Raw genomic sequence first — 26554 nt, 5'->3', positions numbered from 1 at the left:
ACATACAGTTAGTTCATCTGCTAATCCTTCAAAGGGATATTCTTGGATTACCATAAACCCCACATGTAGCCTACGCAGAAAAACCTCTGTGGTAAGGGCGTTGGTCAACACGCATTTGTCTGTCCCTTGCAGTGCCAATGTATGTCCTGGCTTTCCCAAGTTCAATCGGGATTGCACTAAAGCTGGAATGTAAGGGGGAGAAACTGGCAAGAATGTCTTCTTCCTTGATGGCACACTCTACCCATTCTCACACAAGACCTGTGGGGCCTGGCCATCCCTAGGAACTCCTGTGGCTCTAAGATCCCTGACTAGCATTTGTGGCCGTGAGGAGCCAGATGGCTCCACACATACAATATTGCACGCACCTTCATAAAGCTGAAAATACTGGCTTACCCCCCGCCCCCAACCCAGCCCCTTTGCCACCCACCCGGCCCCTCCCCTCCCTTCCCGGCCCCTCCCCTCCCCTCCCCTCCCCACTGGCTTGTCGCCCACCCTACCCCACCCTCCCACACATTACAAGGCTGTCTCTTTTAAATCATTCAGATTTGGCATTCGGGACCGATTTGTTCTGTTATAAGGGTGCCCGTTTGGCCCACTCTTGGCACCTAGCTGTTCAGAGTAGGAAGGCCCCTCTGTGGCACTTCGGGTCACTGAGGACACGTGCCAACCAGGGTCCATCTGACCTGGCAGCTGGAGGGCTGGCCTGCCCTTTGGTGTGGGCTCCTGCCGGATGTTACTGCTCCCGCCAGAGGCCTGGCTCAGGGGGTGAATCCGAATTTCTGAGAAGGAATTTTTGGCTTGTTGAGTTGTTATGGGTTGGAAGCGGGGGTCAGAGGCAGCCGGGTGATTTGAGGCTGAAGGGAGATGCAACAGCTTGCGCAGTGATTTTAATGGCTGGCTCTGAAAGAAAAGATGAAAGTGTGTGTAGGATTTAATTTATAGTAGACTCGAAAGCTGGGGGGAAACAGCAACAGATCTGAGATGGCTGCGTGAGGCCAGGGAGGGAGGAGGGGTTCATCCAGCCTTATCTGTCCTTTTGGTCTTTTTCAAATGAGATCAAAGTTAATTACTTTTCTGTAATGAAAAGAAATCCAGAGCTTGTGTGGTAGCTATCAAGGCTTAGGTGCTTTCTGTCTGGCTGCATCCCATGTTCCCCGGGGGGGCTGACAGGGGTGCGGGAGGGTGGGCACACACTTAACCTGCAGGGAGAAGCAAAAGAAGGGATATGCCTCTCCCCTTTGAGACACTCCACCCTCTCTACATGAAGCTGCCCCTGGCCGGACCTCAGCCATCCAGCCATATCTAGCTGCAAGACAAACAGAAACAAATGTAATGTTCTTATCTCCTCAATTTTCACTTTCCTTTGAATATAAAATCCAAACCTTCCCTTTCTGCACTTTTACTTTGTTTGGTTTTTGTTCTTTAATGTTTTTGAGGAGGGGGTAAAGTTTGGGTATTAAAAATGCCATACACAGAGAAACAACCAAAAGCCCTACACGGTCTACAACGCAAATCACTCACAGGAGGCTTTCAATCCCTAACGTGGGTGACGGCCGCCCAGCCTGTCTGCTGTGGGGCCGGGGCCTGGGCCAGTGTGGTGCTACCCTGTGGAGGGTGACTGTGCTTCAAGACAGACCAGACAAGGGTCCTGGGAACATTGGCCAATACTACTGCCCGGCAGCTCCTGAGCCACAGCCTCTCCCTAGCCCCACCAGAAAGGCGGCTCACTCCTCTCTCCTCCACATGGGGAGTGGTGAAGAGGCATGGAAAGCACTCTGAAATTCAAGGCCCTCACCAGGGACTCCAGCACTTGGGGCACCACTCGTTGCCAGTCTTCAAGGGCCATGCCTTTAAGGGCTCAGCAAAGTACAGTAAGATGTTGATGATCTCAAAGAACACTACAAGATTTGAAGGAACTGGGTGTTGGAATCCAATGGGAACTGCTTGAGAATTGACTCATGTAGAAATTGCTTCTGGGGAAGCATCCTCCATAGCAATTCCAAAGAAAGCTTTGTGGTCCCTGCGCGAGGTGGCATAGTACACTGCACACGGTAAATGCTCAAAGGTGTGTGTTCTTTATTGTTTTTTAATGAAATTAGTAGAATAATGCAATGAGATTCTGGGTGATTTTTATCACATGTAACTATTGACCACACGTAACTATTGAGCAATTACAATAATCTGGGTTCAGCCAGAGATACTAGGTTACGTGAAAACAACTACTTAGCAAAAGAAATGGCTACAGAAAAAAGGTTCTAAAGCCCCATATTCTTTTTTTTGCTTTTCAACTGGGACTAGATCAGGCCATCACTCAGAACCTTGTGCTTAGTTTGGCTACATATCCAATATGCCTTGGCTATCTGGTTCTCTACACCATCTCTACCCCTCAGCCTATATTATGTTAGAAGCAGAAAATATAAATGGTTGGGCAAACAAAACAGAAATCTGGGGAACTCCTGACAGCAGCTCTAAGTAACAGCTTATAGTTCAAAAAAAGTAAACAACAGACCTACAAAAAGAAACCCTCCTCCTCCAGATGATAGAAATCTGTGGTCATTTAGAGGCACAAGTAACCCTATAGCTTCAAAAGCTCACAAGGGTTGCGGAAATTATAGTACACAGAAATAATGGATTTAGGAAATACTGAATATGATCAAAACACAGTTTAGATTATGTTACTGTGCTCATTATGGGACACTGAAAAAATAGAGTATTAAAACATTTCCAATCAAAATAGTTGTTCAAAGGTGATAAACCTCAATTACTTAAAAAATTGATTGATCCAGTCTCTCCTTATTCCCCCATTATGACAGATAAAAGTAATGGTACGATACAGTCTAACATGCAGTTCCTAATGCAACTGGTTTGCCAGTTTTCTATCAAAAACAGTATGGATTTCAAAGAAATTTAAATATTCTTTCAAGGAGTGCTGTATCTTGCAAGACCCAATTTGTATGCTACCATTTTTAATAAAACCATCTTTCCACTACCTCCTCTCACCCTCCCGTTTTATGGTTTGCCTCATTTTTTACCATGAAATTATGGTTATGTATGGATTTTCTTTTTCTCCTAGGCTGCAGAGTATTTGTCGGCTGGGGCCCTGTCTTATTCCCCCTTAATCCCCTCTAACCTGCACCCCCCACACCCCACCCGTGAAGGCTAATGGAAGCTCACTTTTTTGTCCAGTAGAACAGGGGTCACTAAAACAAGATTCATCTGGACTCTCAAGATGCATCTGACTATTAGTGAGGGTATATTCTGGGGAGGCGCTCAGCCTTGCTGTAACATTGAGAGACTAAATTTCTCAACCCTGTTTTCCACTCAGGAGAAATGGTCACTATAGAGTCTGAGAGTCTAGGAATAATGCAGACACCACTCACTTGGGTCTGCAGATCGGAGATTTTCTCAGGACGCCATTCCTTAGGCCTGCTGCTCGGGGTGCTTGCAGAATGAATGGCTTTCTGCAACGTCATAAGATCAGGGCCATCAGAGTTGGGCACCTAGAGGAGAATATGGACAAAGATTCAATAAGCACACCAATAAGCGTAATTGAGATATGCAACCACACCCCAGAGAAGAATGAAAGCAAATCAAATCAACCCAAAATTCAACCAAAACAAACAAACAAACAAACAATAAAAAGAAACCAAAACTCTCCCAATGTTCACAATGCAAGTGATGCTAGTTAAATTCTGCGGCCCCCTTAATAATTTTCCCTGCATTAGGAAAAATTGGCAGATGTCATGCAGCTTTGTTAAAACCTCAACCTTTTCAAAGCATTCCCATGCTGTTAGTTTTAGTTGCTGTAAGAGAGAGCAGTTAAATTGGGCTGTACCAGGAATTTCTGTCGTATCCTCATTCCATATTGCAGTTAGGTTATGAACCAGTTCAATAAAACAAAAATTTGTTGCTGCTGGGAAAATGATCCAAACACCGTATTTGGTGGTGCCCAAGGAAGTCTAGCAGGCTTTCAAGAATAGCAAAGTGGGAAAGTATAGTTTGAATCACATTCCCAAGACACTGCCCAGTAAATCTGAGTCTAGCTTTATACACTATGAAAATGCTGGAAATTTGTGCCACAAATCCCAGATAAGTGCAATCCACTCGCCAATTTTGGTGAACACAGGAGAGTAACACTAAATGCCAAGCAAAAGCCCCGGCTTTAAACTGTGACCAGCAAGAGCTAGAGCCAGGCAAGGAAAAAGCGCATCACCAACTAAGTTAGAAGCTGTTCATGGAGCCTGCTAGCTCGTTCGACTTGGTCAATTCAACTTGGTTTCGAAGAAAAACTGCCAACCAAGTGTTACAAACTTTGTGAGCCAAACGAAAGACACTTGTTAATTGTAAATGTTAATCAAGCTCTTTATAAGAAATAAGGGATTTTGTGAATGCTGTCTGCCAACAATTGGCTATCAGACAACCCAAAGTAGCTTTGCACTAGTTTGTTTGTTTAATAGCCTTTTATGCTTCAACTTCCTTAACTGATTCAGAAAATCCAGAATGGTAAAGAATTTATATCCCAGTGAATTTATGGAACTGGCTCAGGTACTTAACTAGCACAAGGAGAATATGACCCCATGAAAATACAAGACATGCTGTTGTCATCAGTAAAACAAGTTTACTGGAGCAGTTTTCAGGGCTACCATACATAAAAATGGGTACCATGGGTGGAGTGACTACAGGAAGCTTTTTCAAAGAAGAACTATGCTTTAAATGATTCTTTGAATTAAAAAGAGGAAAGAGGGATTTCTTGATGCTTGGATTCTCCCCGTTGGTGGAATCTGTCTGCAATATAAGATACAAATAAACTAATTGCAAAAAAAAAAGAAAAGAAAAAAAAGGTGCTCTTATTGTAGCTCCTAGCCCTTGGAAGCCCTCAGATCGTTAAATATTAACAGTTATTCAAAGAATCTCAGTTGTTGTGTGTGCATCTACTGGGGTTCTGGATCATTTCTCAACTGGACATGAAGATGCCAAAAATGAAAATTCAAGACATACAAAAGCATCTGCATGTATAAGGAACGTGTGGTCATGACCAATACCCATAGCAGGAATGCTTAGAGACCTTAGACGCGTCTTTATTTACATTAAGCTTACAAAACATTCAAGCATTTATTATCAGAAACATGATTATTATAAAGAATAGTGTTTAAAGAGCTAATTATGAACTTTAATCTTTGCATGATTGCTAGAGAGGACTTTAGCAACTAACGAATCTACCATGTAATCTGCCTATTAGGAAAAAAAAATACCGCAAACTCTTTTGAATGTGGTCAACTCTTAAACCAGAAAACAACACTTGAAGGAGGACTATCACTGCTGTAGGACCCTACCACAGTGGGAGAGGCTGGTTCTATATTATTTAAGAAGTGTTCACCCCATGGAGAATACCTGGTACAATTCAGAATCTGGGTTTTCCAACTAAAAAAACAAAGTTCAATCTTTAAATTGAAGCATGATTACCAGTTAAGATACTAACTAGGATACAATTACCAAGTTGGCAAAGTCACCATATGCTCTGAGGGCTTATATAACTCTCTGGATGGGGAACTGAAGCCAGATTCCCCAAGGCGGCTTCCAGATTTGCTCAAGTCAAAGCCGGCACCCTTTACAATACAGAATTATTCTTTGGCACCACATTTCCCTGTTTTGGATAGCTCAACTGTCAGAGAGCTAGAAGGTATATGAAGGTATTCAGGGCATCCTTTACTGGCATGTGTATGAAGACATTCAAGGAAAACAGCCCATGAAGTTTCCCTCTCCTATGACAAGGATCCCAGGGAAGAGTTTAATTTGCATCCCCATGGAGTCCTTGAGAGAGCTGGTGGGGACCCGTGGCCAGAGGCTCTCCAGAGGTGGGCCAGTGGCATGGACTGGGCCTGGGCCTGCTATTCAGGAGAACCTACCTTCTAGTCCTCCCAGCTGACTGTGCCATATCGGGCATCAGTGAAATAAAGGGACTAAACTAGATTTAGGACCCAAGGCTTTATTTAATGTGCCCTGCCCCTCTACATGCCCTGGTGTCACATTTCCTGTTTAAAAAAAATATATTATGCAAAGGCCTCAAAGCTTTAAATATTTCAAAGCTCGTTTACCTAGTTTCCTTTTGTGGAGTTCTAGAAAGTGAAAAATAGCTAACTTTAGTTCTGTCAATGCTCATTCAAAGGAGGCAGAGTTAAGGCAATGCCAGGCTTAGGAGCCTGAGGCCTGGCAGGATATACTGAATGCTCTTTGAAAATCTTCCTCTAGATATCAAAGTCTTTTTAAAAAACCTTTTTTTCTTTTCATTAAAAAATACAGAGGTACAAACAACTTTGGTTTGTCAGGCTTAAGGCACTGTGGCCTGTATGGAGATAATTTTGCAATTACTTACTTTGCATATCAAAAATGAAATGTATGAAAACCTATAAAAATAAGTTCAAGTGGAGAGGATATTAGAGAATAATAATTTTCTTATTTACCATAAGCTATACTATTGAAACATCTAAAATTTGAACCAGATCCTGAATAAAATAGCCAGTCAACATGTATATACTTGACTTGGGTCACGGTGAGTAGGGGCTTTAGGTTTAATGTAGATTTTAAGGCAGATAGACATCAAAAGCCAAATCTATATACAGAACACCTTCCATGCTTTGGTTCCTTCTACTTTCTTCTACTTAATCACCCTGTAATAGCTATAGACCAGAGGTTAAGAACAAAACAAAAACCTTAAAATAAAAATAACAGTCTTTAAGAGAAGGTACTATAACTTCAATGTTCCTGATGGATAAATGTTTCACAGACAATGATAAAAGCTTTATTAGCACTTTAAATATTTTAAGGTTCTCCAGTATAGCACGGAGAAGACAAGTAATGACTCTATAGCATCTACTACGCTGATGAACAGTGATTGCAATGGGGTTGGCGTGGGGGGGCCTTGATAATACGGGTAAATGTTGAAACCATAATGTTGCTCATGTGAAACCATCATAAGATTGTATATCAATGAGACCTTAATATAAAAAAATATTTTAAGTTTCTCTACTTTAAATCAGGTCTATTTTGTTCATCCAGTTTGAATAACAAATGTAGTAATATTTGATTGAGTGGCATTTTGATTTGACATCCCACTTTAAGTGAGTTTTACTTAGAGATAGGTCTTTAAATGAACATTTCAGGAATATTATACAGCCATTAAAATGAAGATAATAAAATTTGTGTAGAAACATTTATGTTGTATGTATGTGTGATTGACAGATACACTATTAGAAGCCAGAATAAAAATTGTACTAGAAGAATTACTATTATTTAAAACCTAAAAAACCACCTTCTTTCCATCAACATACGCATAGGCTAAAAGGCTAGGTGGAAAAAAAAATCCTCAATACTAGTTGTGATGGGGTGGTAAGAAGTCATTTTTTCCCCTCAGTTTTTCTGTAATGAGCTCATATTTATTTTATATTGAAATATGTAAATTTAACAAGCAAGTGAAAGAATAATCTAAAATGGTAATCTAGGAAAGTCTTTATTAATACTTTCAGAACATCCATGAAACAAAAACCCTCACTTTGGGTATTACATTCTTTGCTACTATTATATATCTCATGTTTACTTACCATTGAGTCATAATCCTAGAATCCATTTTCCTTTTAAATATATGAGAGTCAGTCATGAATGAAGTAAAACTAGAAACAAGATCATTTAAGATGGCTGACTCAACAGTGCCTGGTCCTCGCGGTGTCCTAGAGCACAGGGGGAAGCAGGCCTCACATGAGTAAAGAAGCTCCTGCCAGTCTGGGGTCCTGGCTTACCCATGTGGACTCACGTCACCAACCAGCAGAATCCTTGCTTGGGTGGTTCAGTGATGTGATGTGCACAGTTCCATGGAGCCAGGCCTTGGCTCAGGCAGAGGGCTCCCAGGAGATAAGACTCATTCCATTTCACAGTTTAGTCACAAGATAAACATGTCTTCCTACTAAAGCAAGCCCTGAAATGTCAAATGCTATCTCCTCTCTTTGACTCTGCAGCCCAGGCAGCACTTATCAACATGGGAAATGGATAACCAGCCAGAGGAGAATAATGAATGATGGATATGAATTTCAAGATTTAAACATAAACCAAAACCGTTTCCTAAGTTTTCACATATCTTTAGCCCCCAGAGAGAAATAAACCCCCCAGTTTTATAGTTTTTACATGAATATAAATTCACATGGGTAAGATGTTTATTGAGAGGCTTAAAGTGTTCTCTCTCATCCAAATTAAATTTCTCCTATACCTGGAGATTCTGTTGAATCTAGAAAAGGTTCTATGAGGAGGATAACTGTATTGGATTTGAGAAAGAAGCATATACAGTGTATGCATGTCAATTCTCAATAAGAAAACAATTCACTTTGATTGCCATGTACGAAGTGTGAAATACACACAGACTATGCAGATTCATACGTCACTGTATATAGAAATTGGCCATCTACTTACTGTTTGAGATTTCTTCTTTTTCTTTTTCATTGATCTGAAAAAACCTTGTTTTTCCTTTTCCTTGAGTTGTTCGGAATGACTAATGTTTTCAGGACTTTTCCTAAACAGGAAGACATTTTTATCATATTGATTTTGCAGTCATTCTCCCGCTGTTTTGTGACAAATGTTAATGAAGAATAAAAGTGCATAAAACCAGGTTCAAATAGTCCTGGAGAATCAAGCATGCAGGTAAGGAGCCTCTAAAAAGCATGGGAGGAACTGAGTCTAATCAACCATGGTTGACGATTAGTCTTTGGCACTGACTCACTCCAACTGGCAATTTGAGCATTATTACAAATGATCTGTAACTATGCTGCAGAACCATTTCCGTGCTGCTGAAAACCTCAAAATTAGAGAGTCTGAAAAGCACATGGTTTAAAGGATGCCTTTTCTGTAACCCTCTGTGGAAAAAAGCAGAAACATTTTCAGTATCTTCCTTTTTCCATTTACCTTTCTAAACCCAGCTCAAGAAGTTCATTATTAGTGGCCTGCCAAGGTATTGAACATTAAAAAAAAAAAAAAGAAAGAAAAATCAATGCTGCCACAGAAACCTTATCAGTAAAAATTGCCTAAAACTGGAAAATTTCTTTATAAAAGCCTTATATATATTTATTAATACTAAATTAAAAATGGATAAGGTAAGAAAGAATGTAGACAGGATGAATGCTTTCATATAAAGCACTGCTCTGGGGAAAAAAAGCTTCTAACTGAAAATACTAACAATAAGCTTCATACCGGTGACATCAGCAAGTATTTTAATACAAACAGGAAATATTAAGAGACACAAAATAAGATATACCTTGGCCCCAACAAGTTGTCTACTTGTAGTTAACAGAGGCCCTATATTAGTAATTTAATTTTCTGTCTTTAAAAAGCAACTCAACTGATGTTATTCTTGGAAAAGGCACATTCTACAGGCTCTGCTTTAAATCTCATTATCTATATGACTTTGAAAAAACATTTTCTAAAATGATTGGATGCCTTTTTTTTTGACTATTCCCTAAAATCAAGGGTAGGAACATTAAGGTAACAGAGTTCATTCACATTATGGTTTTAGGACACCTAGCAGTGATGAAGCTACTAGAATATGTAAGAAAATATGAGCAAAGCAGCATTCTTGATTAAATCTGTGTGAAGGCAGAAAACATTTACATAAGCTATTACAGATCCACATGATAGAAAAACTCCATGAAGCTACTAAAAACAAATCACATTTTTAAAGAATCCTCATTGTGAAGGAATATTCATACTTCGATACTAAGTGAAAATAGCAGGATTCAAAACTTTCTGCATGAGCCCAGCTGTATTAAAAAGAAGGCATATATATATATGTATATGTGTGTGTCTGTGTGTGTGTACATATATACACATTTTTAAAAAGGGAGAAAATAAAATCAAATTTTAATAGTACCATCTCTGGGTAATAGGATTAGTGGTGATTTATTGTTTCTTTTTAATTTCAACACCAAACACATATTACAGATATATTAAGAAGGTTTTAAAAATCACAGAAAATTATTTGAAAGACCAAGAACTCAAGATCAAAGACAAAAGGGAAGAGATTTAAAAAGAGACAGACAGACTGACATAGAAAAATAAAAATAAAAAGGAGAACATCAACAGCTGGTGTTGGCAAAACTGGACAGCTACATGCAAGAGAATGAAACTGGATTATTGTTAAACCCCATACACAAAAGCAAACTCGAAATGGATTAAAGAATTGAATGTAAGTCATGAAACCATAAAACTCTTAGAAGACAACATAGGCAAACATCTCCTGAATATAAGCATGAGCAACTTCTTCCTGAACGCATATCCTCGAGAAAGGGAAATAAAAGCAAAAATGAACTCATGGGACTACATCAAACTAAAAAGCTTCTGTACAGCAAAGGACACCATCAACAGAACAAAAAAGCATCCTACAGTATGGGAGAATATATTTGTAAATGACATATCTGACAAGGGGTTAACATCCAAAATATAAAAAGAACTCATATGCCTCAACACCCAAAAAGCAAATAACCCTATCAAAAAATGGGTGGAAGATATGAACAGACAATTCTCCAAAGAAGAAATTCAGATGGCCAACAGACACATGAAAAGATGCTCCACATCACTAATCATCAGGGAAATGCAAATTAAAACCACAATGAGATAGCACCTCACACAAGTAAGGATGGCCAGCATCGTAAAGACTAAGAACAACAAAAGTTGACGAGGATGCAGAGAAAGGGGAACCCTCCTACACTGCTGGTGGGAATGTAAGCTAGTTCAACCACTGTGGAAAGCAATATGGAGGTTCCTCAAAAAACTAAAAATAGAAATAGCATTTGACCTGGGAATCCCACTCCTTGGAATTCACCCAAAGAATACAACTTCTCAGATTCAAAAAGACATATGCACCCCTATGTTTATTGCAACACTTTTTACAATAGCCAAGATATGGAAGCAACCTAAGTGTCCATCAGTAGATGAATGAATAAAGAAGAGGTGGTACATATACACAATGGAATACTATTCAGCCATAAGAAGAAAACAAATCCTACCATTTGCAACAACATGGATGGAGCTGGAGGACATTATGCTCAGTGCAATAAGCCAGGAGGAGAAAGACAAGTGCCAAATGATTTCCCTCATTTGTGGAGTGTAACAGTGAAGGAAAACTGAAGGAACAAAATGGCAGCAGACTCACAGACTCCAAGAAGGGACTAGTGGTTACCGAAGGGGAGGGGTGTGGGAGGGCGGGTGGGGAGGGAGGGAGAAGGGGACTGAGGGGTATTATGTTTAGTACACATGGTGTGGGGGGGATCACGGGGAAAACAGTGTAGCACAGAGAAGGCACACAGTGGATCTGTGGCATCTTACTACACTGACGGACAGTGATTGCATTGGGGTATGGGTGGGGACTTGATAATATGGGTAAATGTAGTAACCACATTGTTTTTTCATGTGAAACCTTCGTAAGAATGTATATCAATCATACCTTAATAAAAAATTAATTAAAAAAAAAGCAGGAGAACATGACAGTTTGAAGGAGCAATGATCATTTCTTCTTAAATATTTAGCCTAAAAGTTAATGGGAATGCCGAGGAAGTAAAAACATGAACTACAGGCCCACGTGTTCCTGAAACTCCTTAGCACCTGCGATTTTAAACATCACTGAGAGAGTTCCAAGTTCTGATTTGAACTATAACACAACCAAAAACAAAAAAAACAGCTTTGGAAGTCAGGATGATCCATTTATAGTTTGAAAGCTAGAAAACTTCAGACGTGATGGAATGGATGAGAATGGAATGGTGCAAAGTCAAAAAAATTCTTTAAATGCAGTGTTGCAGTACTGGGAAAAACACTCCCATCCCCATGACAGACTGGGGCTAGACCCTGGGAATTCACTGGACGTGAAGGAAATGAAATTCTCTTGTATGAGGCCCAAAGACAGACTGCACCAAACTAAGTTCTGGGCCACAGCATTCAGTCCTGTTAGAGTTCTGGGGTACAGAGCAGAACAGTGTAGCTCACTGAAATCCCAGAAGCATAACTCTTAGAACTGAAAGAAATGTCAGACGATCTAGTCCAACCAGCAATACTATTTTTAATGTTCTATAACTTCCAGAAGTTAAAGAATTATTTGCTTATGATATGGTTTATGTCTTTCCATAATGTGGTCTGCACACCACCTAGAAGCACAGCAAAACATTCAGATTAACAGGCACAAGTTTTGACCAATCAGAATGAAAATCTAACAAAATCTCAAAGGTCTGCCAAGGGTCAGTAGTGCAAGTGCTTGCTGCCAATCCAGGAAATCCTTAAGGGGGACACATTCATCATGACTGCAAACTCAGACTCCTACTGTTAAGGAGGTTAATGCTGGAACAAGAGGAAGGGGAGGCTTGAGACCCTCATTCTAGGGCGTGCAAGATTTTGGATGGGAGGAAGAAAGTCTATCTAGTAAGATCCAAGTGACAGGGTGGGGAGTGGGGGAAAGAAGGGTAATGAAGGAGGAGGAGCAGAACAAAGGGCCTAGTGCTTGCAACTCCTAGTGCCCACAAAACACAGGATGATGAAATAGCCAAGAAATGGAAGCAACCTAAGTGTCCATCGGTAGACGAATGGATAAAGAAGATGTGGTGCATATACACAATGGAATATTACTCAGCCATAAGAAGAAAACAAATCCTACCATTTGCAACAACATGGATGGAGCTAGAGGGTATTATGCTCAGTGAAATAAGCCAGGCAGAGAAAGACAAGTATCAAATGATTTCACTCATCTGTGAAGTAAGTATAAGAACAAAGAAAAATACTGAAGGAACAAAACAGCAGCAGAATCACAGAACCCAAGAATGGACTAACAGTCACCAAAGGGAAAGGGACTGGGGAGGATGGGTGGGAAGGGAGGGAAAAGGGTAGGGGGAAGAAAGGAGGCATTACGATTAGCATGTATAATGTGGGGGGAGACACGGGGAGGGCTGTGCAACACAGAGAAGACAAGTAGTGATTCTACAGCATCTTACTATGCTGATGGACAGTGACTGTAATGGGGTTTGTGGGGGGGACTTGGTGAAGGGGGGAGCCTAGTAAACATAATATTCCTCATGTAATTGTAGATTAATGATACCAAAAGAAAAAGAAAAAAGAAAAAAGAAACACAGGATGATGAATCAACGACCCTCTGCCAGGTCTGTTCTCCAGGCACTGGATACACTGGAGCCTGGAGGAAGAGGGAATGATGAGAAAAACATCTTCAAACTGAGGCTGGGCAGAAGCAGTGGGGACCAGATCCAGGCAGGGAAAGATTCCAGAGGCCAAAACCAAAAAGGAAATGAATGATCCTGGAACTAGAGTGAAATGTGAGAGCACACGCATCAGCAAAGACACAGATAGAAGTCAGAGAGAGAAAACAGCCCAGGTGGGAGAGCAAGCTGGGGAGAGAGGCGTAAGAGAGGAGATGTCACGCCGAAACATACAAACACAGAGAATTAACAGAGAACAGGAAAAAGCCTGGGAGAGAGACCCAGAGATGGAGAGAAGCTGCCTGGAACGCAGGCACCTGAAAAGCTCTGTGTTGTACAAAAGAATGGAGATAGAGACTTGAACATTTACAAGTACTGCACCAAATGTGTGAGAAAGAATGTGCCCCCAAATTTATCTCAGTTGTGAATTGTGGACCTCATGATTCTCCCTGGTACCGCCAACAGTTGTGTGCTGAGCTGCCTTGAACGGTACCTGACATGTAACAGGCAGGGCCGGCAGGAGCAGCACAAGGAAAGGGGGAGTGGGTGATCGCACGAATCTCAGCGACAGCAGCTTTGAGGACCACCCACTGAGTTGCCTGGCACAATATCCAGGGCTGAAACAACAGCCGGGGTGAGGCTGGGGGGATGCTGGTGCGGGGGCAACAGTTTCCTTCCCGCAGTCACGGGACTCAATGTTATCAAACACAAGGGCTATTTCTGTAAGGGATCAAGAGGAAAGAGAATTCAAAAGACTCCCCTAAAAAGGGAAGGAATTAAAACTGACTGAATCAAAGTCAACCAACATCTGCAGAGTACTTTGTACGTGCAGGCCCAGTGTTAGGTGCTGGAGCTACAGGGCAAAATAAAACAAGGACTCTGACCTCAAGCTGCTCACAGACTCAAGGCAGGACACCCACAGGTTTAACAGAGGGTCAGACTTCTGGGGCCTCACGAGAATCCCTTTAGCAGCAGCGTGAAGCCACTGGGCTGAAGAAGAGAGGGCCATTACTCTGTGAACTCTCCTTGCTCACTCCTTTTCCCTGGCAGCATGACTAGGTGCTTAGCTAACATCTGAGAAGAGAAAATCAGTGGAGAATTTCTTGACTTATGGTGCTAAACAGTAGGGGTTACCAATATATTTGTAACTTTACAAGAAGACAAAGCCTAGGATTGTATAAGCAATTGTGTAAGTGACAGCAGTTCTTCACTTATCTTCACTACTGGGATTTCTAATTAATTTGGTTTACTGTTTCAAGTGTCAATTTTAACCCAATTCTGGCAGCAGTTTTTCTAAACGTATTTATACTCTTGTTTTTTAAGCAAAGTACGAGCAGTCTATTTCATAAATATATACTCTACATGGGTATTTATTCTATGTATGAAACTATAAAGGCTAGAAATGATTTTCCCACTTGGGGCCTGAGAAAAGGAAAAAATACCCCCCTTCTCTCCCATGGCTATTATTTGGATCTTTCTCCCTCTTGCACACTGTATTGTTACCTGGGATTATTTCTTGCCTGACTACCTCAGTGCCAACAACTAGAACTGTGCATAAAAGCAGCAGCTAAGGGCTCATAGGGAGGATGGAGGTGTTTCTCATTAGTAAAATGAGGCATCTGGCTGCATTAACTCTATTTTTCTTGTTCTGAGATATTTTGGCTTACCTCCCAGTTCTTAACTGGATTCTAGACAGCTGAGATGTCCAGAGCAACTGCTCTGGATATTATACTACCATATCTATTTATCACTTTAATGTATGACATAGTAGTTGGGGTTTTTTTCCATTGTGAGAAATGTGTACACTGTACAAATATTCTCTTCCCAAAAGAAATGTAAAGTACCACTATCAAGGAGAAACAGACTGCCCTGAGGTAAGTGGTTTAAGATAGTAATTCAGTGTTACCCCAGCAAGACTTGTTCATGTTTTTCTACCAGTGGCCAAACTGCATTTCTTTCAAATATACACAATATGATGAACCAATGATAGACCTTGTTCAAGTAAAAAAATCAAGACAAGTCAAGCTTAATGAATAACTTGACTAAGTTAGATGAAATACATAAAGGAGAAGTATCATAGCAGCATTATCATTAGGGGCAGGAGGAGCAAAAGCATACAGCAATTCATCACTGGCAATTCTAGAACCCTCTCAAGCCTTCTAACAGCAGTATCAGAGTAAGGTTGACTCGATGAAGACTTGTTCAAAGGTCACTGTCCAAACTGTGCCTCTAATTCTTTTTAAAACAGCTGTTTTGAGGTTTCTACACATATCCAGGTCTAAACAAACTCTACTCAAACCGATTACCGAAAGACAGAAACAATACGTTGTTAATACTTCCTATCCCACATTTTGATTGAGTTTTGATGTGACCTACTTGATTTTCATAGGACTGTTATTCTGTGATTGATGCTCTCTTAAACCATCACCACTTCACTATGCAATGACCAAGAGAGAAAAACAACTCCTTCTGTACTTCCATGTTCTCACAATTTAGACCCCATTCTCATGGCTTGTCAAAGCCACACTTGAAAGTGTCAGTGCTGGTAGCTAAAAGTAGTAGTATCTATATTCTGGGTTAATGTACAGGAGCTCTTGTCTACAGCCACATGAAGAAAGAGTATATCAAAGTTTATCAGCAAAATTAAGTTGAGGGGAGACCCCTGACAGGTCACATTAAGTGAGAGGACACTAATGCCACAGCTAACACTGACAAGTCACTGTGACAGGTGCTGCTCTAGGTGCTTTTGGTGCTTTACCTCCTTTAACAGTCACGGTAACCCTACGAAGGAGATGCTATGCTTAGCCCTATCTTACACATGAGGAAGCCAAGGGGCAGAGAGGTTACAGTCATGTGGTCAGGTGACATTAATCAGGTATTTTATTTCCAGAGTCTAATCGCTTAAGTCACTAATGTTAAAACTCCCATTTTTATAAGGAACACAAGGGATATAAAGTCTGTTTATAAAAGAAAAACTATTTACAGCTTTAAAACATCATTTTTATTATATTTTTTAAATAAGTAAGCTATTTTCACCATAGGGCACAGTAATACCAAAACCTTGATATAACCTTGCTAACAGGGTCCAAATTGTGAAACCATACATACAGGGTCAGGAGTACTGACTGACCTAGGGCTCTTCTGTGACTTCTGGCAACAAATACCAGAGATGGAATCTCTGACAGACTGGACTCATTCTAAATTCGCTGTGTTACAGTGGTGCACCATTTTATTCTTTAGGTGGACACCTTAGGAGTTCTATGAGTACACATAAACACCCCCCCGCCATCTAGATTCTGGGCAGCTGAGAATATAAAGTCGACATCATTATCATTATTATTACTACTATTCTTATTATTCTTTTAAGTCCTTACTCCCCAGAAAGATCAGCTAATGAGACTTGATAGATACTATAATTCTCTCCCTAAGTTTTTATTACATATGACACAAAAGGTAAATGGGTAAGCCAAGCTGGCACACCATTTTAACCTCTGACTCCCAGGGTGCTTTTGTGGCAGCATGAAGGATTGTTTCCCGGTTTCTCTCTTCTCACGCTGAAACAAAGTTGGGTGGCAGAGAGGTGAAAGGCTTGAGCTTATGAGAACCAAGTGAGACACTGCACACAACATGCTAATGAGCAAAGTGTCTGCTACCTGATTCAACAGCAACAAAAAGAGAGACAATGAAAGACATCATTTACGTCAGAAGGACGCCATGGAAGACTTGTGAGGTGTTTATGGACCCAGGAGATTTTTTCCTTCTACATAATTTTTAATATAAATGCTGAGCTTGAAAGAAACCATACCCATGATGGCAAATCACATTCTCCCTATCCAACGATCTCTGGACTGAGAAAGGCCCAGCAGGCGAAACACTACTAAAAAGTTTGTCCAGAATTTCACTGGCATCTCAAATCAACGACTAGAAAAAAGAAGAGCGAGAACAAGGCAAAGTACTCACCACGGATCGAATGCTGGTTGTCTTTTTGAGTGGTTGGTTCCAGAACTGCTTTCTGATGGGAGGGAAGAAACTCTGGCCGACACATTATTTTCATGGAAAGAACTGTCCGGACGTGGAGACGGCACTGAATAAAGCAAACATCAGTCACTGATTCACTCTTTTGGTCAAAGCAGCCCTCAAGTTGTTCTACTGCATTTTCCCTCCCACAAATAAAACAAACAGGTAAGTCAAATCCTCATCTGCCCTGCACAGAACTTTTGTCTTTTCTGAGGGTGGGTAGAGACATTTAGGGAACATTCTTCCTGCCCTACTGCTTGCAACATTATCTTGCAAAGGCCAATTAATACTAGGCAATATATATTCACAACACAAACTGACCTGTCAGTTGATAAACTGAAGAACACTGTACGATATTTAAAAGTATGAATATGATAGTCCCCTGCCCCTCCTTCTTTGACATTCTTTGAAGTTGAGGCTTTCTTACATCATAGACCCCACTATACAAAATCAATTCTTAGTCTGAATATTTGTGCTGGAATATACAAACTATGGTTTGACACCTGGAGGCAGTGTTGATTTTGTATTTTTTAAAACTAAATTCCAAAGAAACTTGGTTATTTGCACAAAAACCCTACCTTTCTCTAAATTTGCAATCTAGGAATGAACAGAAAGACAAACCAGAATGTATGTGAGTAATACTTTTCTGCATTTTTTGGGGGGGTGGGGAGAGGGTTACTCTCTTTTTTTGTCAACTTCTAAGCTTGGTTACAAATCAAAATATATTGCAAATTTCATTGCAAAAGATGATATAGGCTGCATATTAAGATAAATGACACCACTTCACTTGACTCTTGCCCAGCAGGACTGAAAACAGGAAGTGTTCTGGAGACAGCTTTCATCACACTGATACTACTAAATCTAACCGGATGAAGATTTAGCGGGGTACCACTGAAATGGCAGGTGTCCCCAGATGTTTCACCTACTTCAATCTTTTCCTTCTATTTTTGGACTTTCTAAAATAAAAATGTTCTACCTGCCAAACCCTGAAGTGGATTAGGAGGGAGACAAATGAGGGGCTTTGCTGGTATTAATCAATTTAATCTCCTTCATTCAAAATAAAACTGTTTCCAGAGGTCAAACGCTAATTAATGAGTTAAAAACTTCACTAACATTTTATATTAAAGTATATTCTCCAGGCAGCTACAGAAATAACCTGTGTATGGTCCATTTTGGAAATAAAATTTACAGTAACAGAAGAAAAGGCTTTTCTTCATGTATACTACAATATTTTAATTAACTTAAATCTGAATTAAAATTTTAGTCCCATGAGATTTGAAGGTAACCATGGCATCAGAAAAAAAAAAAGTGTTAAGATGCAAATTCAATGCCTTTTGCTTTTTTCAAAGGCAGGGCTGGGAGGGAACAGAGTAGCCTTCTCATTCAATATATATTTAGTCCTTTATGACATTTTGCATTTATAAAGTTCAGGTTCCTAGTTAAAATGATCAAACAGTTGTCCACATTCACCCCCAATTCTTGTCCCTTTCTAGCCATCTTCCAAAATCAATAGAATAGTGGCAATGGACCTTTCCCCTGTCCTGGTGGGCTTGCTGTCAGTCTCCCCACTAGAGGCTGGGTCTCCCACTCTATGATTACATAGCTACTCAAAGGGGACGCCTCTCTCTGTCAACATCTCCTAAATCCACATAGCCCTGAGGCATCCATTTTAAGGCTGTCAAACATTGAAGTACATACTTAAGGCTGTACAAGTTGAGTGTACAAGGCTGTACAATTGAAGATTTTCTTTCATTCAATCAACAAATATTTATGAAACTGGCAGGCAGTGTACTACTTAATGAGGGTAAAAGGAGAAAAGACAAAGGACCTCTCAACCTTGTGAAATACAGACATCAAATCAGTACCATGTGGTCTGTGTCATGTTTGACACCTAGACAAGCAAGATGGAACAGAGGAGGCAACATTTTACTTTGGGTGGGTGGGCAGGAAGACATCACACTGTAGAGGATCTCGAAGTAGAATCTTAAAAGTGATAGAAACAAGCTATCTGAGTAGGGGGAGGAGTGTGTTTTGGACCAGAGGAGGGTCTCACAGGCTGAGCATCAGCATGGAAGGGAGTAGCTGGAAGAAGGGCAAGGGCCAGGGCCATGTAAAGTGTGGAATGCCACCTTAGGGAATTCAGATTTTGTGTGGATGCCAATGGGAAGCCACCAGAAGACTCTTAGCAGGTAAGAGATAGAGGCCTGGGGTTGGGGTGGTGGGGGCACGGCAGGGGGTGCCTTGCACTGCTTTTTCCCCTGTAGCATTTATGACCTTTTACTGCTCTATATAATTACTACATTTAGTGTTGCTCTCTCCTCATGAGAATGTAAGCTCTGTGAGGGTAGAGACTTTTGGCTGTCTTACTCATCAACATGCTGTAGGCTGGAACTGGGCCAGGCATACAGGTGATATCTATAAATATTTTAAGACTTAACGGAATGAATGCGTGGTGTGGTCAGAACACAGCTTCAGACGGATCATTCCAGGGACTGTTTAGATCACAACCCTGGGTATGGGGAGACCAGTGGGAGGCTATTCAAAGAACCCAAGTCAGAAGCCACGAGGGCCTAAATTAAGACAGCAGGACCTGAAGCAAAGAGAACTGTTGCAAGGCAACAGTACAGGCAAGACCTGAAATCAGGGCAATGAAATGCAGTGGAGGGCATGGGTAGAGGTGTAGGGGAGGGAGAGAAGAGGGGAGGGGCCCTGGTGGGCGTTAGGGGCCAGGCTTACCTCGGTAGAAGCTGCCAACTCTCCGTGGAACAGGATCATTGTACAGGTGTCTATTTTCTTTGGGGGCGGTGCCATCATCAGAATGGGGGTCATGATAGGCTCCACCCTGCGACAGGAAACAGGTTTATAAAAAGTGAATGACAGCAATGACGATGTGCCCTGTGACCTCAGAACAGTGTCTAAAGGATCTACAACTTACTCCAGGATCTTTTTAAGAGAAAACTCAGAATTATGGTATGAGGAAAACTATTTAACTTTGTAAGCCAGTTCAAATTATTTGTGGGAGATTGAGTATGAATGAATTTTAAAAGAAAGGCTGTAATGATGTTGAATGACCCATTTTTACAAACACAGTTTATCGTAGAAGGTAGCAACTCAGGAGAACTCAGACCTCAGACTTTTGCCGTGCATGGAATGAAGAGGTGCCTTCTCTGGAGGGTTCTTTCACAGAAGATCGAGCCACAGTCATCTCTGGAGGGAGCTGTTCTCCAGGCTGGAAATCAAATTTAAAAGGATTTATGAGTGTCCTGTTCCTAGGGATGAAAATCACTGAAATCACCAGGGGCTATATTTGGTGTATAACCAGTACCTTAACTGGCTAAAATAAAAAATGTTAGTTGGCTAAAACACAAACTGTCCCATAAAAGATGAATCAGCTGATGAATGTAAAATAAGTCAAACAAATGTCACAGAGATGGAAAGTGAAATTCTCATTAAAGTTAAGGCAAGCAAGGAATGAATTACTCTGAAAATAGTTCAATTAATTATTAAAAACAAAATTATCTTCCTCCCATCCAAGTACTAACCAGGCCCAACCCTGCTTAGCTTCCGAGAACAGACGAGATCAGGTGCGTTCAGGGTGGTATGGCTGTAGACCAAAATTATCTTCCTAATAGCTAGAAAGTTCACGGTTCTGAGCAGCACTCTAATAAGAGATCCTATAAGTTACTAAAAAATTTCTCTAGCAGATTTTAGGCTGAGTTCTTCAAAAAGAACTGTTCTTCATGAAGGCCTTATATGGCAGATTCAGATGAAAACCAATGTTCTTTGGCTATATCAAGGAATAGAATCAGCACTCTTAATAAATCCTATTTTAAAATTCCCTAACTTCTGTCGTTCATGTACTCAGTTCTCTTCCTGATCTTCTCTAGGATAACAGTACCTTATATTTCATGTATTTCCTTAACCATAATCATAATGGTGCTCATCTCCAGAGAGACACTACCCATTTCTCTCAAGGAAGTAAGACACAAGCTAAGAACAGCCTAGGCCCAAGGTGGTGTTCACCGAGGGGAAAGGTGGCATTTTCTACCCTTGCATAAGATTAAGGGACAAAATTAGCTGCATGGCTTATCTGAACATCAGACAGAATGAGTATTACCTTGAGCCTTACACGATGTATCAAAAACATTTTATTTAAAACTTAGAATACGATTCTGTGTGTCTTCCCTTCACTTCCCAAATGTACTATATTACAAGAAGACATTCTGGGCAGGAAATCCAATGTAGCCTTTCTTCTTTCTACTTTGTGACAGGATCTGATTTGAATTTTATCACCTGTATTACTTGCAAAGGCCTAAAAGTATTTTTAGAAAACAAATGATTTACATTAAACCTAAATTCTTTAGTGACAGTGCCAGTCCAGTCCCTTGCTCTTGAAGATGGCCACAATACTTTGCAATAGAGTGATTCTCATCATTTATTCACAGCTGTAATTACCTGCCAAGCTGCCTGCCATCTTTGTGCCTTTAAACTTGGCACTGTTACCTCTCAAACTAGACTTTAAATTCACTAACAGTTGGATCTGTGTTTAACCCACAGTAACTTTATAATTAGCGTATTTAGACCATGTTCACAAAGTCTTTTTTCTGGATCTCTCAGATAGCCAATCCATTTGTCCTAAGTTACTGCTTTCTGTTTTTCTTACCTCTCTTCTCGGTTTACACTATGCTTAACGCTAGCATACTTTACCTGGCTTTGACCTCTATGTGACAACTATGGGCAGCTGCCAAGCTCTAGAGAGCTTGCCAGGCCTGAGAGGTTCTCTCTTCTCTAAAGGGACTCTAACCACTGCTCTGACGCCAATCACGGCATCTCCTGTCCTGTGCCCGTCCTCCGTGCCCAAGTGTGCATCTCCTGTGCCTCCTCTCACCTGGGCACTAGGTGGTGTTTCCAGCCTTGTGGAGAATACCTCTGCATAGGGGCCCAGGATCACTTCAACCACAACATGTCAGCATGCTAGAACAAATGGTACTGGCTTAAGGACCTGGACATGGCCTCATGATCTCAGCTCTGTCCTCAACTAGTTGGGTAAACTTCGGCAACCCACCGAACTTTTCAGAGCCTTAGCACGCTCATCTGGGAAATGAAGGGGTTGGATTAGGTGACCTCAAAAGCCCTCTCTTCTACTTTGAAAAGGAGCACCTCTAAAAGAAACCTGGAAGGCTTCCTTTTTCCAATATTCAATTCTTCAATTCACAAGTCTCATAGTTTCTACTTCTGAGTAGTCTTTAAGACGCATCCACTCTGTTTTGCCACTGGCACTGTCACAGTCCAGAACATACTCTCCTCACCTCATACTTGGATCCTGCAAAAGCCACCCAATCGTGCATTTTTCACTCCAGCAGCATGGAACAGGTTATGATTCCCAGGGCACACATACCATTTAATGTCTCTATTACCCTCCTCCTCCTGGCAGTGCTCTTTTCCATCATCCCTTTGAGCCTCTTTCCTGATGTCGACTCTACTTTCTTCCCCCTAGTTAAGTCCCAGAAGTCTCTTCTCAGATACCACCTCCCCTACCTCCCCTGGGGGCCTGCCATAGCCCCTGCCTGGGCCACGCCACTCCTCTCTGTCCCTCTGGCATGCACACATCTAACACAGCGTAGGCATGCAGCCTCACAGTCTGATAGTGACCTATTTGCTGGCAAGGGTGCATGCTGTGCCCCCTGCCCCACCTTTGCACACTCCCAGAGGACAGAGGCCACATCTTTTTCATCTTTTTAATTAGAACTGATCATGGTGCCTAGCTCAGGAAATGCCTGAACACAGAGATGGAAAGTGAAATTCTTATTAAAGTTTCACCATCCAAGACCTCTCTCTGTACCCTATCTCAGAGCAAGACCTTTAGTTGCCCCCAAAGCCATTTCTGTCTGCTTCTGCTCACAATGATCTCTCCCTGTTCTCAACTCCTATTTATAGCTGGTGCCATAGTAATTTGGTTCTTAATTATTTCATTGTTACCATGTATAATTTACTCTTCCCTGAAAGCAGAGAAGTTTCTCAAGGGCAAGCACCCTACCTCAGATTCTCTGGAGAGTCTGAAAACACTCAGCATGGAGACAGTCTTTAATGTCTGAAGAACAGCCCCCACTGTCACAGAAGCAACCAAAACCTGTCAACACTCGCTGTGTGCCAGGCACTGGGCACGGTGCTTCATAGGCTGTGCTTAATCCTCTGATGAGGATCTGAGGCACAGAGAGACTGTTGCTACTTTCCCACATCACTTGAACCACATCGCAGAAGTGGGACACAAACCCGGGTCAGCCTGGCTTCTCAGCCCGAGCTCTTGGCTACTTTGCTACACCGACTGCTCACTTACTGACTGTCCCCTTTGCCAGCACTCATGTCCCCAAGCCGTCCATTACAGGTGCACTCCCAGTTTCTGGAGCTCTGACACATGCTGATGAACCGAGTTTCATATCCTCTAAGAGGTGAGTACTTTCCCTACACGGAACTCTATTCTTCTGACACTGGCTTTCCTCTGCCTTCTTTTCTTTGGTGCAAGTGAATGCTCCATACCACAAAAATACAACTTACAAAATGTGATCTGTTCTAAGAATGTTACTTTTTTTAGACAGCTTAGTGTCAGTTCTAGAGTCTGAAAATCAATAGGATAGAGGAAGCATTATGCTAAAAATATTGTCTTGAGATTTAAAAACACTCCAAAGACTTAAAATTAACATTTATCCTGACCTGAAGTTTAATTTCCCTATAGTTTTAGATGAATTTACAACTTTCCAATTCCATTAAGATATTGAGTAAGGTATTAGCAAAAGGGTTTGATTTAAGCAAATGTGGTTTGCAAAGATTAGAGAAAATCCCTGTAACTTCACACTGAGTTTGGAGAAAATCAGCAACTAACCCAGATAGCTGATGAACTCTAGTAAACCAAAATAGGATTCCCTCAACAAAATATGCCAGAAGGAACATTTAAGAAAGGAAGCGGATTTCTAAACAAACCTTTTGAGCTCTCTTGGTACTCCACATTTGGCTTAATGAAATTATTATTTTTAAAAAGTAGATTAGTCCTTCAAGTATTGCTTCCCTAAAGGAGTCCTATTAAGGGTACAACCTCCTGCAGTAGGGAAAACCGCAGGCTGACCCTGTGCCCCCCTGCAGCACCTTCCCATGATGGGCCGAGAACCCCAGCCCAGGTCCCAGGCTGTACCTGAGGTGCCAAGAGCTGCAAGCTGTTGGCTCTGGCTGCCATCCCTTGGCCTACGCTCAAGCTTCCGTCCAAGCCTTTGGTTCTCACTTTGTCGCGCGTCACATACATGGAATGCCTATGTGGACGCTGCTGGGAGGAGAAAGGGCTGGTGTAGCCCAGCCCATAAGAAAAGGATTCATGAGGTGCAGACAGCGAATGGGAATGGCTGCTGTCCATGTGCTCGGGCAGCTTCAACTCCTCCATTGTTTTAGAATGCCTGGTTGTGGTTCGGCGTGAGTCGAGAGTGCCCTCGCTTCGGTTATTTCTGCCCGAGGGGCTGAGCAAAGTTCTCGTGTCACTGTGCCTGGTCGGGGTTGGGCTGGTGGGAGAGTTCAAGTCCAAGCAGCTGGATGGGAAGTACCTACTGGGATTAGACTCTGCAATTTGGGCCCTTGCTTCGGAAAGGTTGCTCACGGACTTGGAGTCACTCAGAGCCCCGTGGCTTTTGGCCTTGGTCCTGTAGGAGGGACTCCGAGAGGACTGGGGGATGGTGTCAATGTAGCTGTGCCGACTCTGCTTCTCACTGGGCTGCAGTGTCCCTGCTTTGCTCTGAGAGCTTTCCATAAATGAGTGCCGGTTCTGCTGAGATCTGCTGCTCGACTTGAGGTACTTTGTGCCTGGACCTTCCGAAGGCTTTGGGTCAATATTAAAGTCAAACTCTGTCTTTGACTTGGCTTCTTTTGGGCTGAGAAGGTGCGGTATGTTGTTGTTGGTAAGATCTTTGCTGGCAGACCCAGGTTGGCTGCTTGCTTGGTAGGTTTTGGTGTGCATGGGGCTTAGAGTAGCTCCAGCAAGGTTTCCATTTAGGAAGCTTTCGTTGGTAGGCAGACCTTCATCCGCCCGGGGCAGACCCACACTGAGGTTCTGGATGTCCTTGCTGTTCGATCTGTGGTGAGACTGTAAAGCAGCACTTTTGCTGGCTTGGTTTCTATGGTCAAAAAAAAGAAAAAGAAGTATGTCAATTTCCCTCACAAGCCGACCACAGAAAGTATCATTAAAAAAAAAAAAAAAGAATAAATACCTCAAACATCTCAGTGACTAAAAAAGCATTAACTCTCTCAAACAAGTATAAGCAAACAACAAGCAAACATAAGAAGCGACTTTCTTGGATCAAGTCCCTCTGCAACAAAGCAGTGGTCCCGATAAAATGGTTTTGGCATGTTTAAACGCTCAGCCAACTTGCTGCCAACAGTTTCTAACTGGTATCTGGAAAAACATGCTTTGCTATCCTGGTATTTGCAGGAGTGTTTGTTGTGGAACACCTGCTAAGAAGAGGAGAGCTGAGCTATGGACAACCTCTTTAGAATTCTTTTGTCTTCTTGAATGTCAGAAGGCAACATTTAGACTTGACGGTCACCGTGTTCCTTGGACTTCATTTTCATTTGTAAAACTCACAGCCTGACTCAGAGCTACATACAGCACATACAAACAGATGCCGGTGTCTCTTTTGCCTTTAGCGTTTACTGTCAAACGATGAGAATTCCAGAAATGTATTCAATGGAAGAAATGACACTCTAAAAAGAAATATAAACTGCCTGGTGAGGTTTGTTGGAAAACATGATGATCCGTGTTTGTGTTTCAGAAAAGTGCCAGTTCTTGGGGTGCCTTCAGATGGAAACCTCCCCGTCCATTAAATAGGAACGTGCCTCTAACTGAATTGCAGGGGTCTAAATACTTCATTTCTCTCCAAAAGACACCACTAACTCTCTTCTTCATTTCATATGACAATATTCCAAACTGACTGAGGCCTTCTTTAGGATTTAAAGCTTCATTTCCTACTTGGCCTAAAATATAAATTATAAATCCAGAGGAATACCTTGCCCTCTGTTGGAAAGCTGAAACTGACATCACAGCAAGGTCATTTTGTTCTATGGTATCTATTTTATAGGATCAAGTTATAGTGTGAGATAGGTGAGAATGTTTTTAAATGAAAAATAATTTACACAACTCCCGTTTTACTGTGTATTCAGAAAATTTTGCTGCAAATACTGCTATTGCTAAAAGATGGTTTGTTTTGGGAGATTTTGGAAGAAAATTCCATACTAATTGGAAAAAAGTCACATTTTTTCCCCCACAGAATTGT

At 41.5% G+C, this 26554-nt stretch overlaps 1 protein-coding gene across 4 annotated transcripts in view; it reads right to left on the bottom strand.

The window, feature by feature from the left end:
- Nucleotides 1-508: 508 nt before the first annotated feature.
- Nucleotides 509-26554, bottom strand: part of CDKL5 (cyclin dependent kinase like 5) — a 133169-nt gene continuing 107123 nt past the window's right edge. For 2 of the 4 annotated variants that reach the window (XM_057496122.1, XM_036912877.2), the window contains 8 exons: nt 24433-25399; nt 20374-20475; nt 19983-20088; nt 17190-17313; nt 8458-8557; nt 4663-4785; nt 3381-3500; nt 509-900 (listed from right to left, as the gene is read on the bottom strand). In XM_057496122.1, the coding sequence (XP_057352105.1) occupies nt 514-900; nt 3381-3500; nt 4663-4785; nt 8458-8557; nt 17190-17313; nt 19983-20088; nt 20374-20475; nt 24433-25399 (2029 nt within the window). In that variant the 3' untranslated portion in view covers nt 509-513. The remainder of the gene's footprint in view (nt 901-3380; nt 3501-4662; nt 4786-8457; nt 8558-17189; nt 17314-19982; nt 20089-20373; nt 20476-24432; nt 25400-26554) is intronic. The other 2 variants (XM_057496124.1, XM_057496123.1) reach the window with 1 other exon arrangement.

This window comes from Manis pentadactyla, chromosome X (genome assembly GCF_030020395.1).
Source record: "Manis pentadactyla isolate mManPen7 chromosome X, mManPen7.hap1, whole genome shotgun sequence".
NCBI lineage: Eukaryota > Metazoa > Chordata > Mammalia > Pholidota > Manidae > Manis > Manis pentadactyla.
This window is presented reverse-complemented; position numbering and strand designations above follow the sequence as displayed.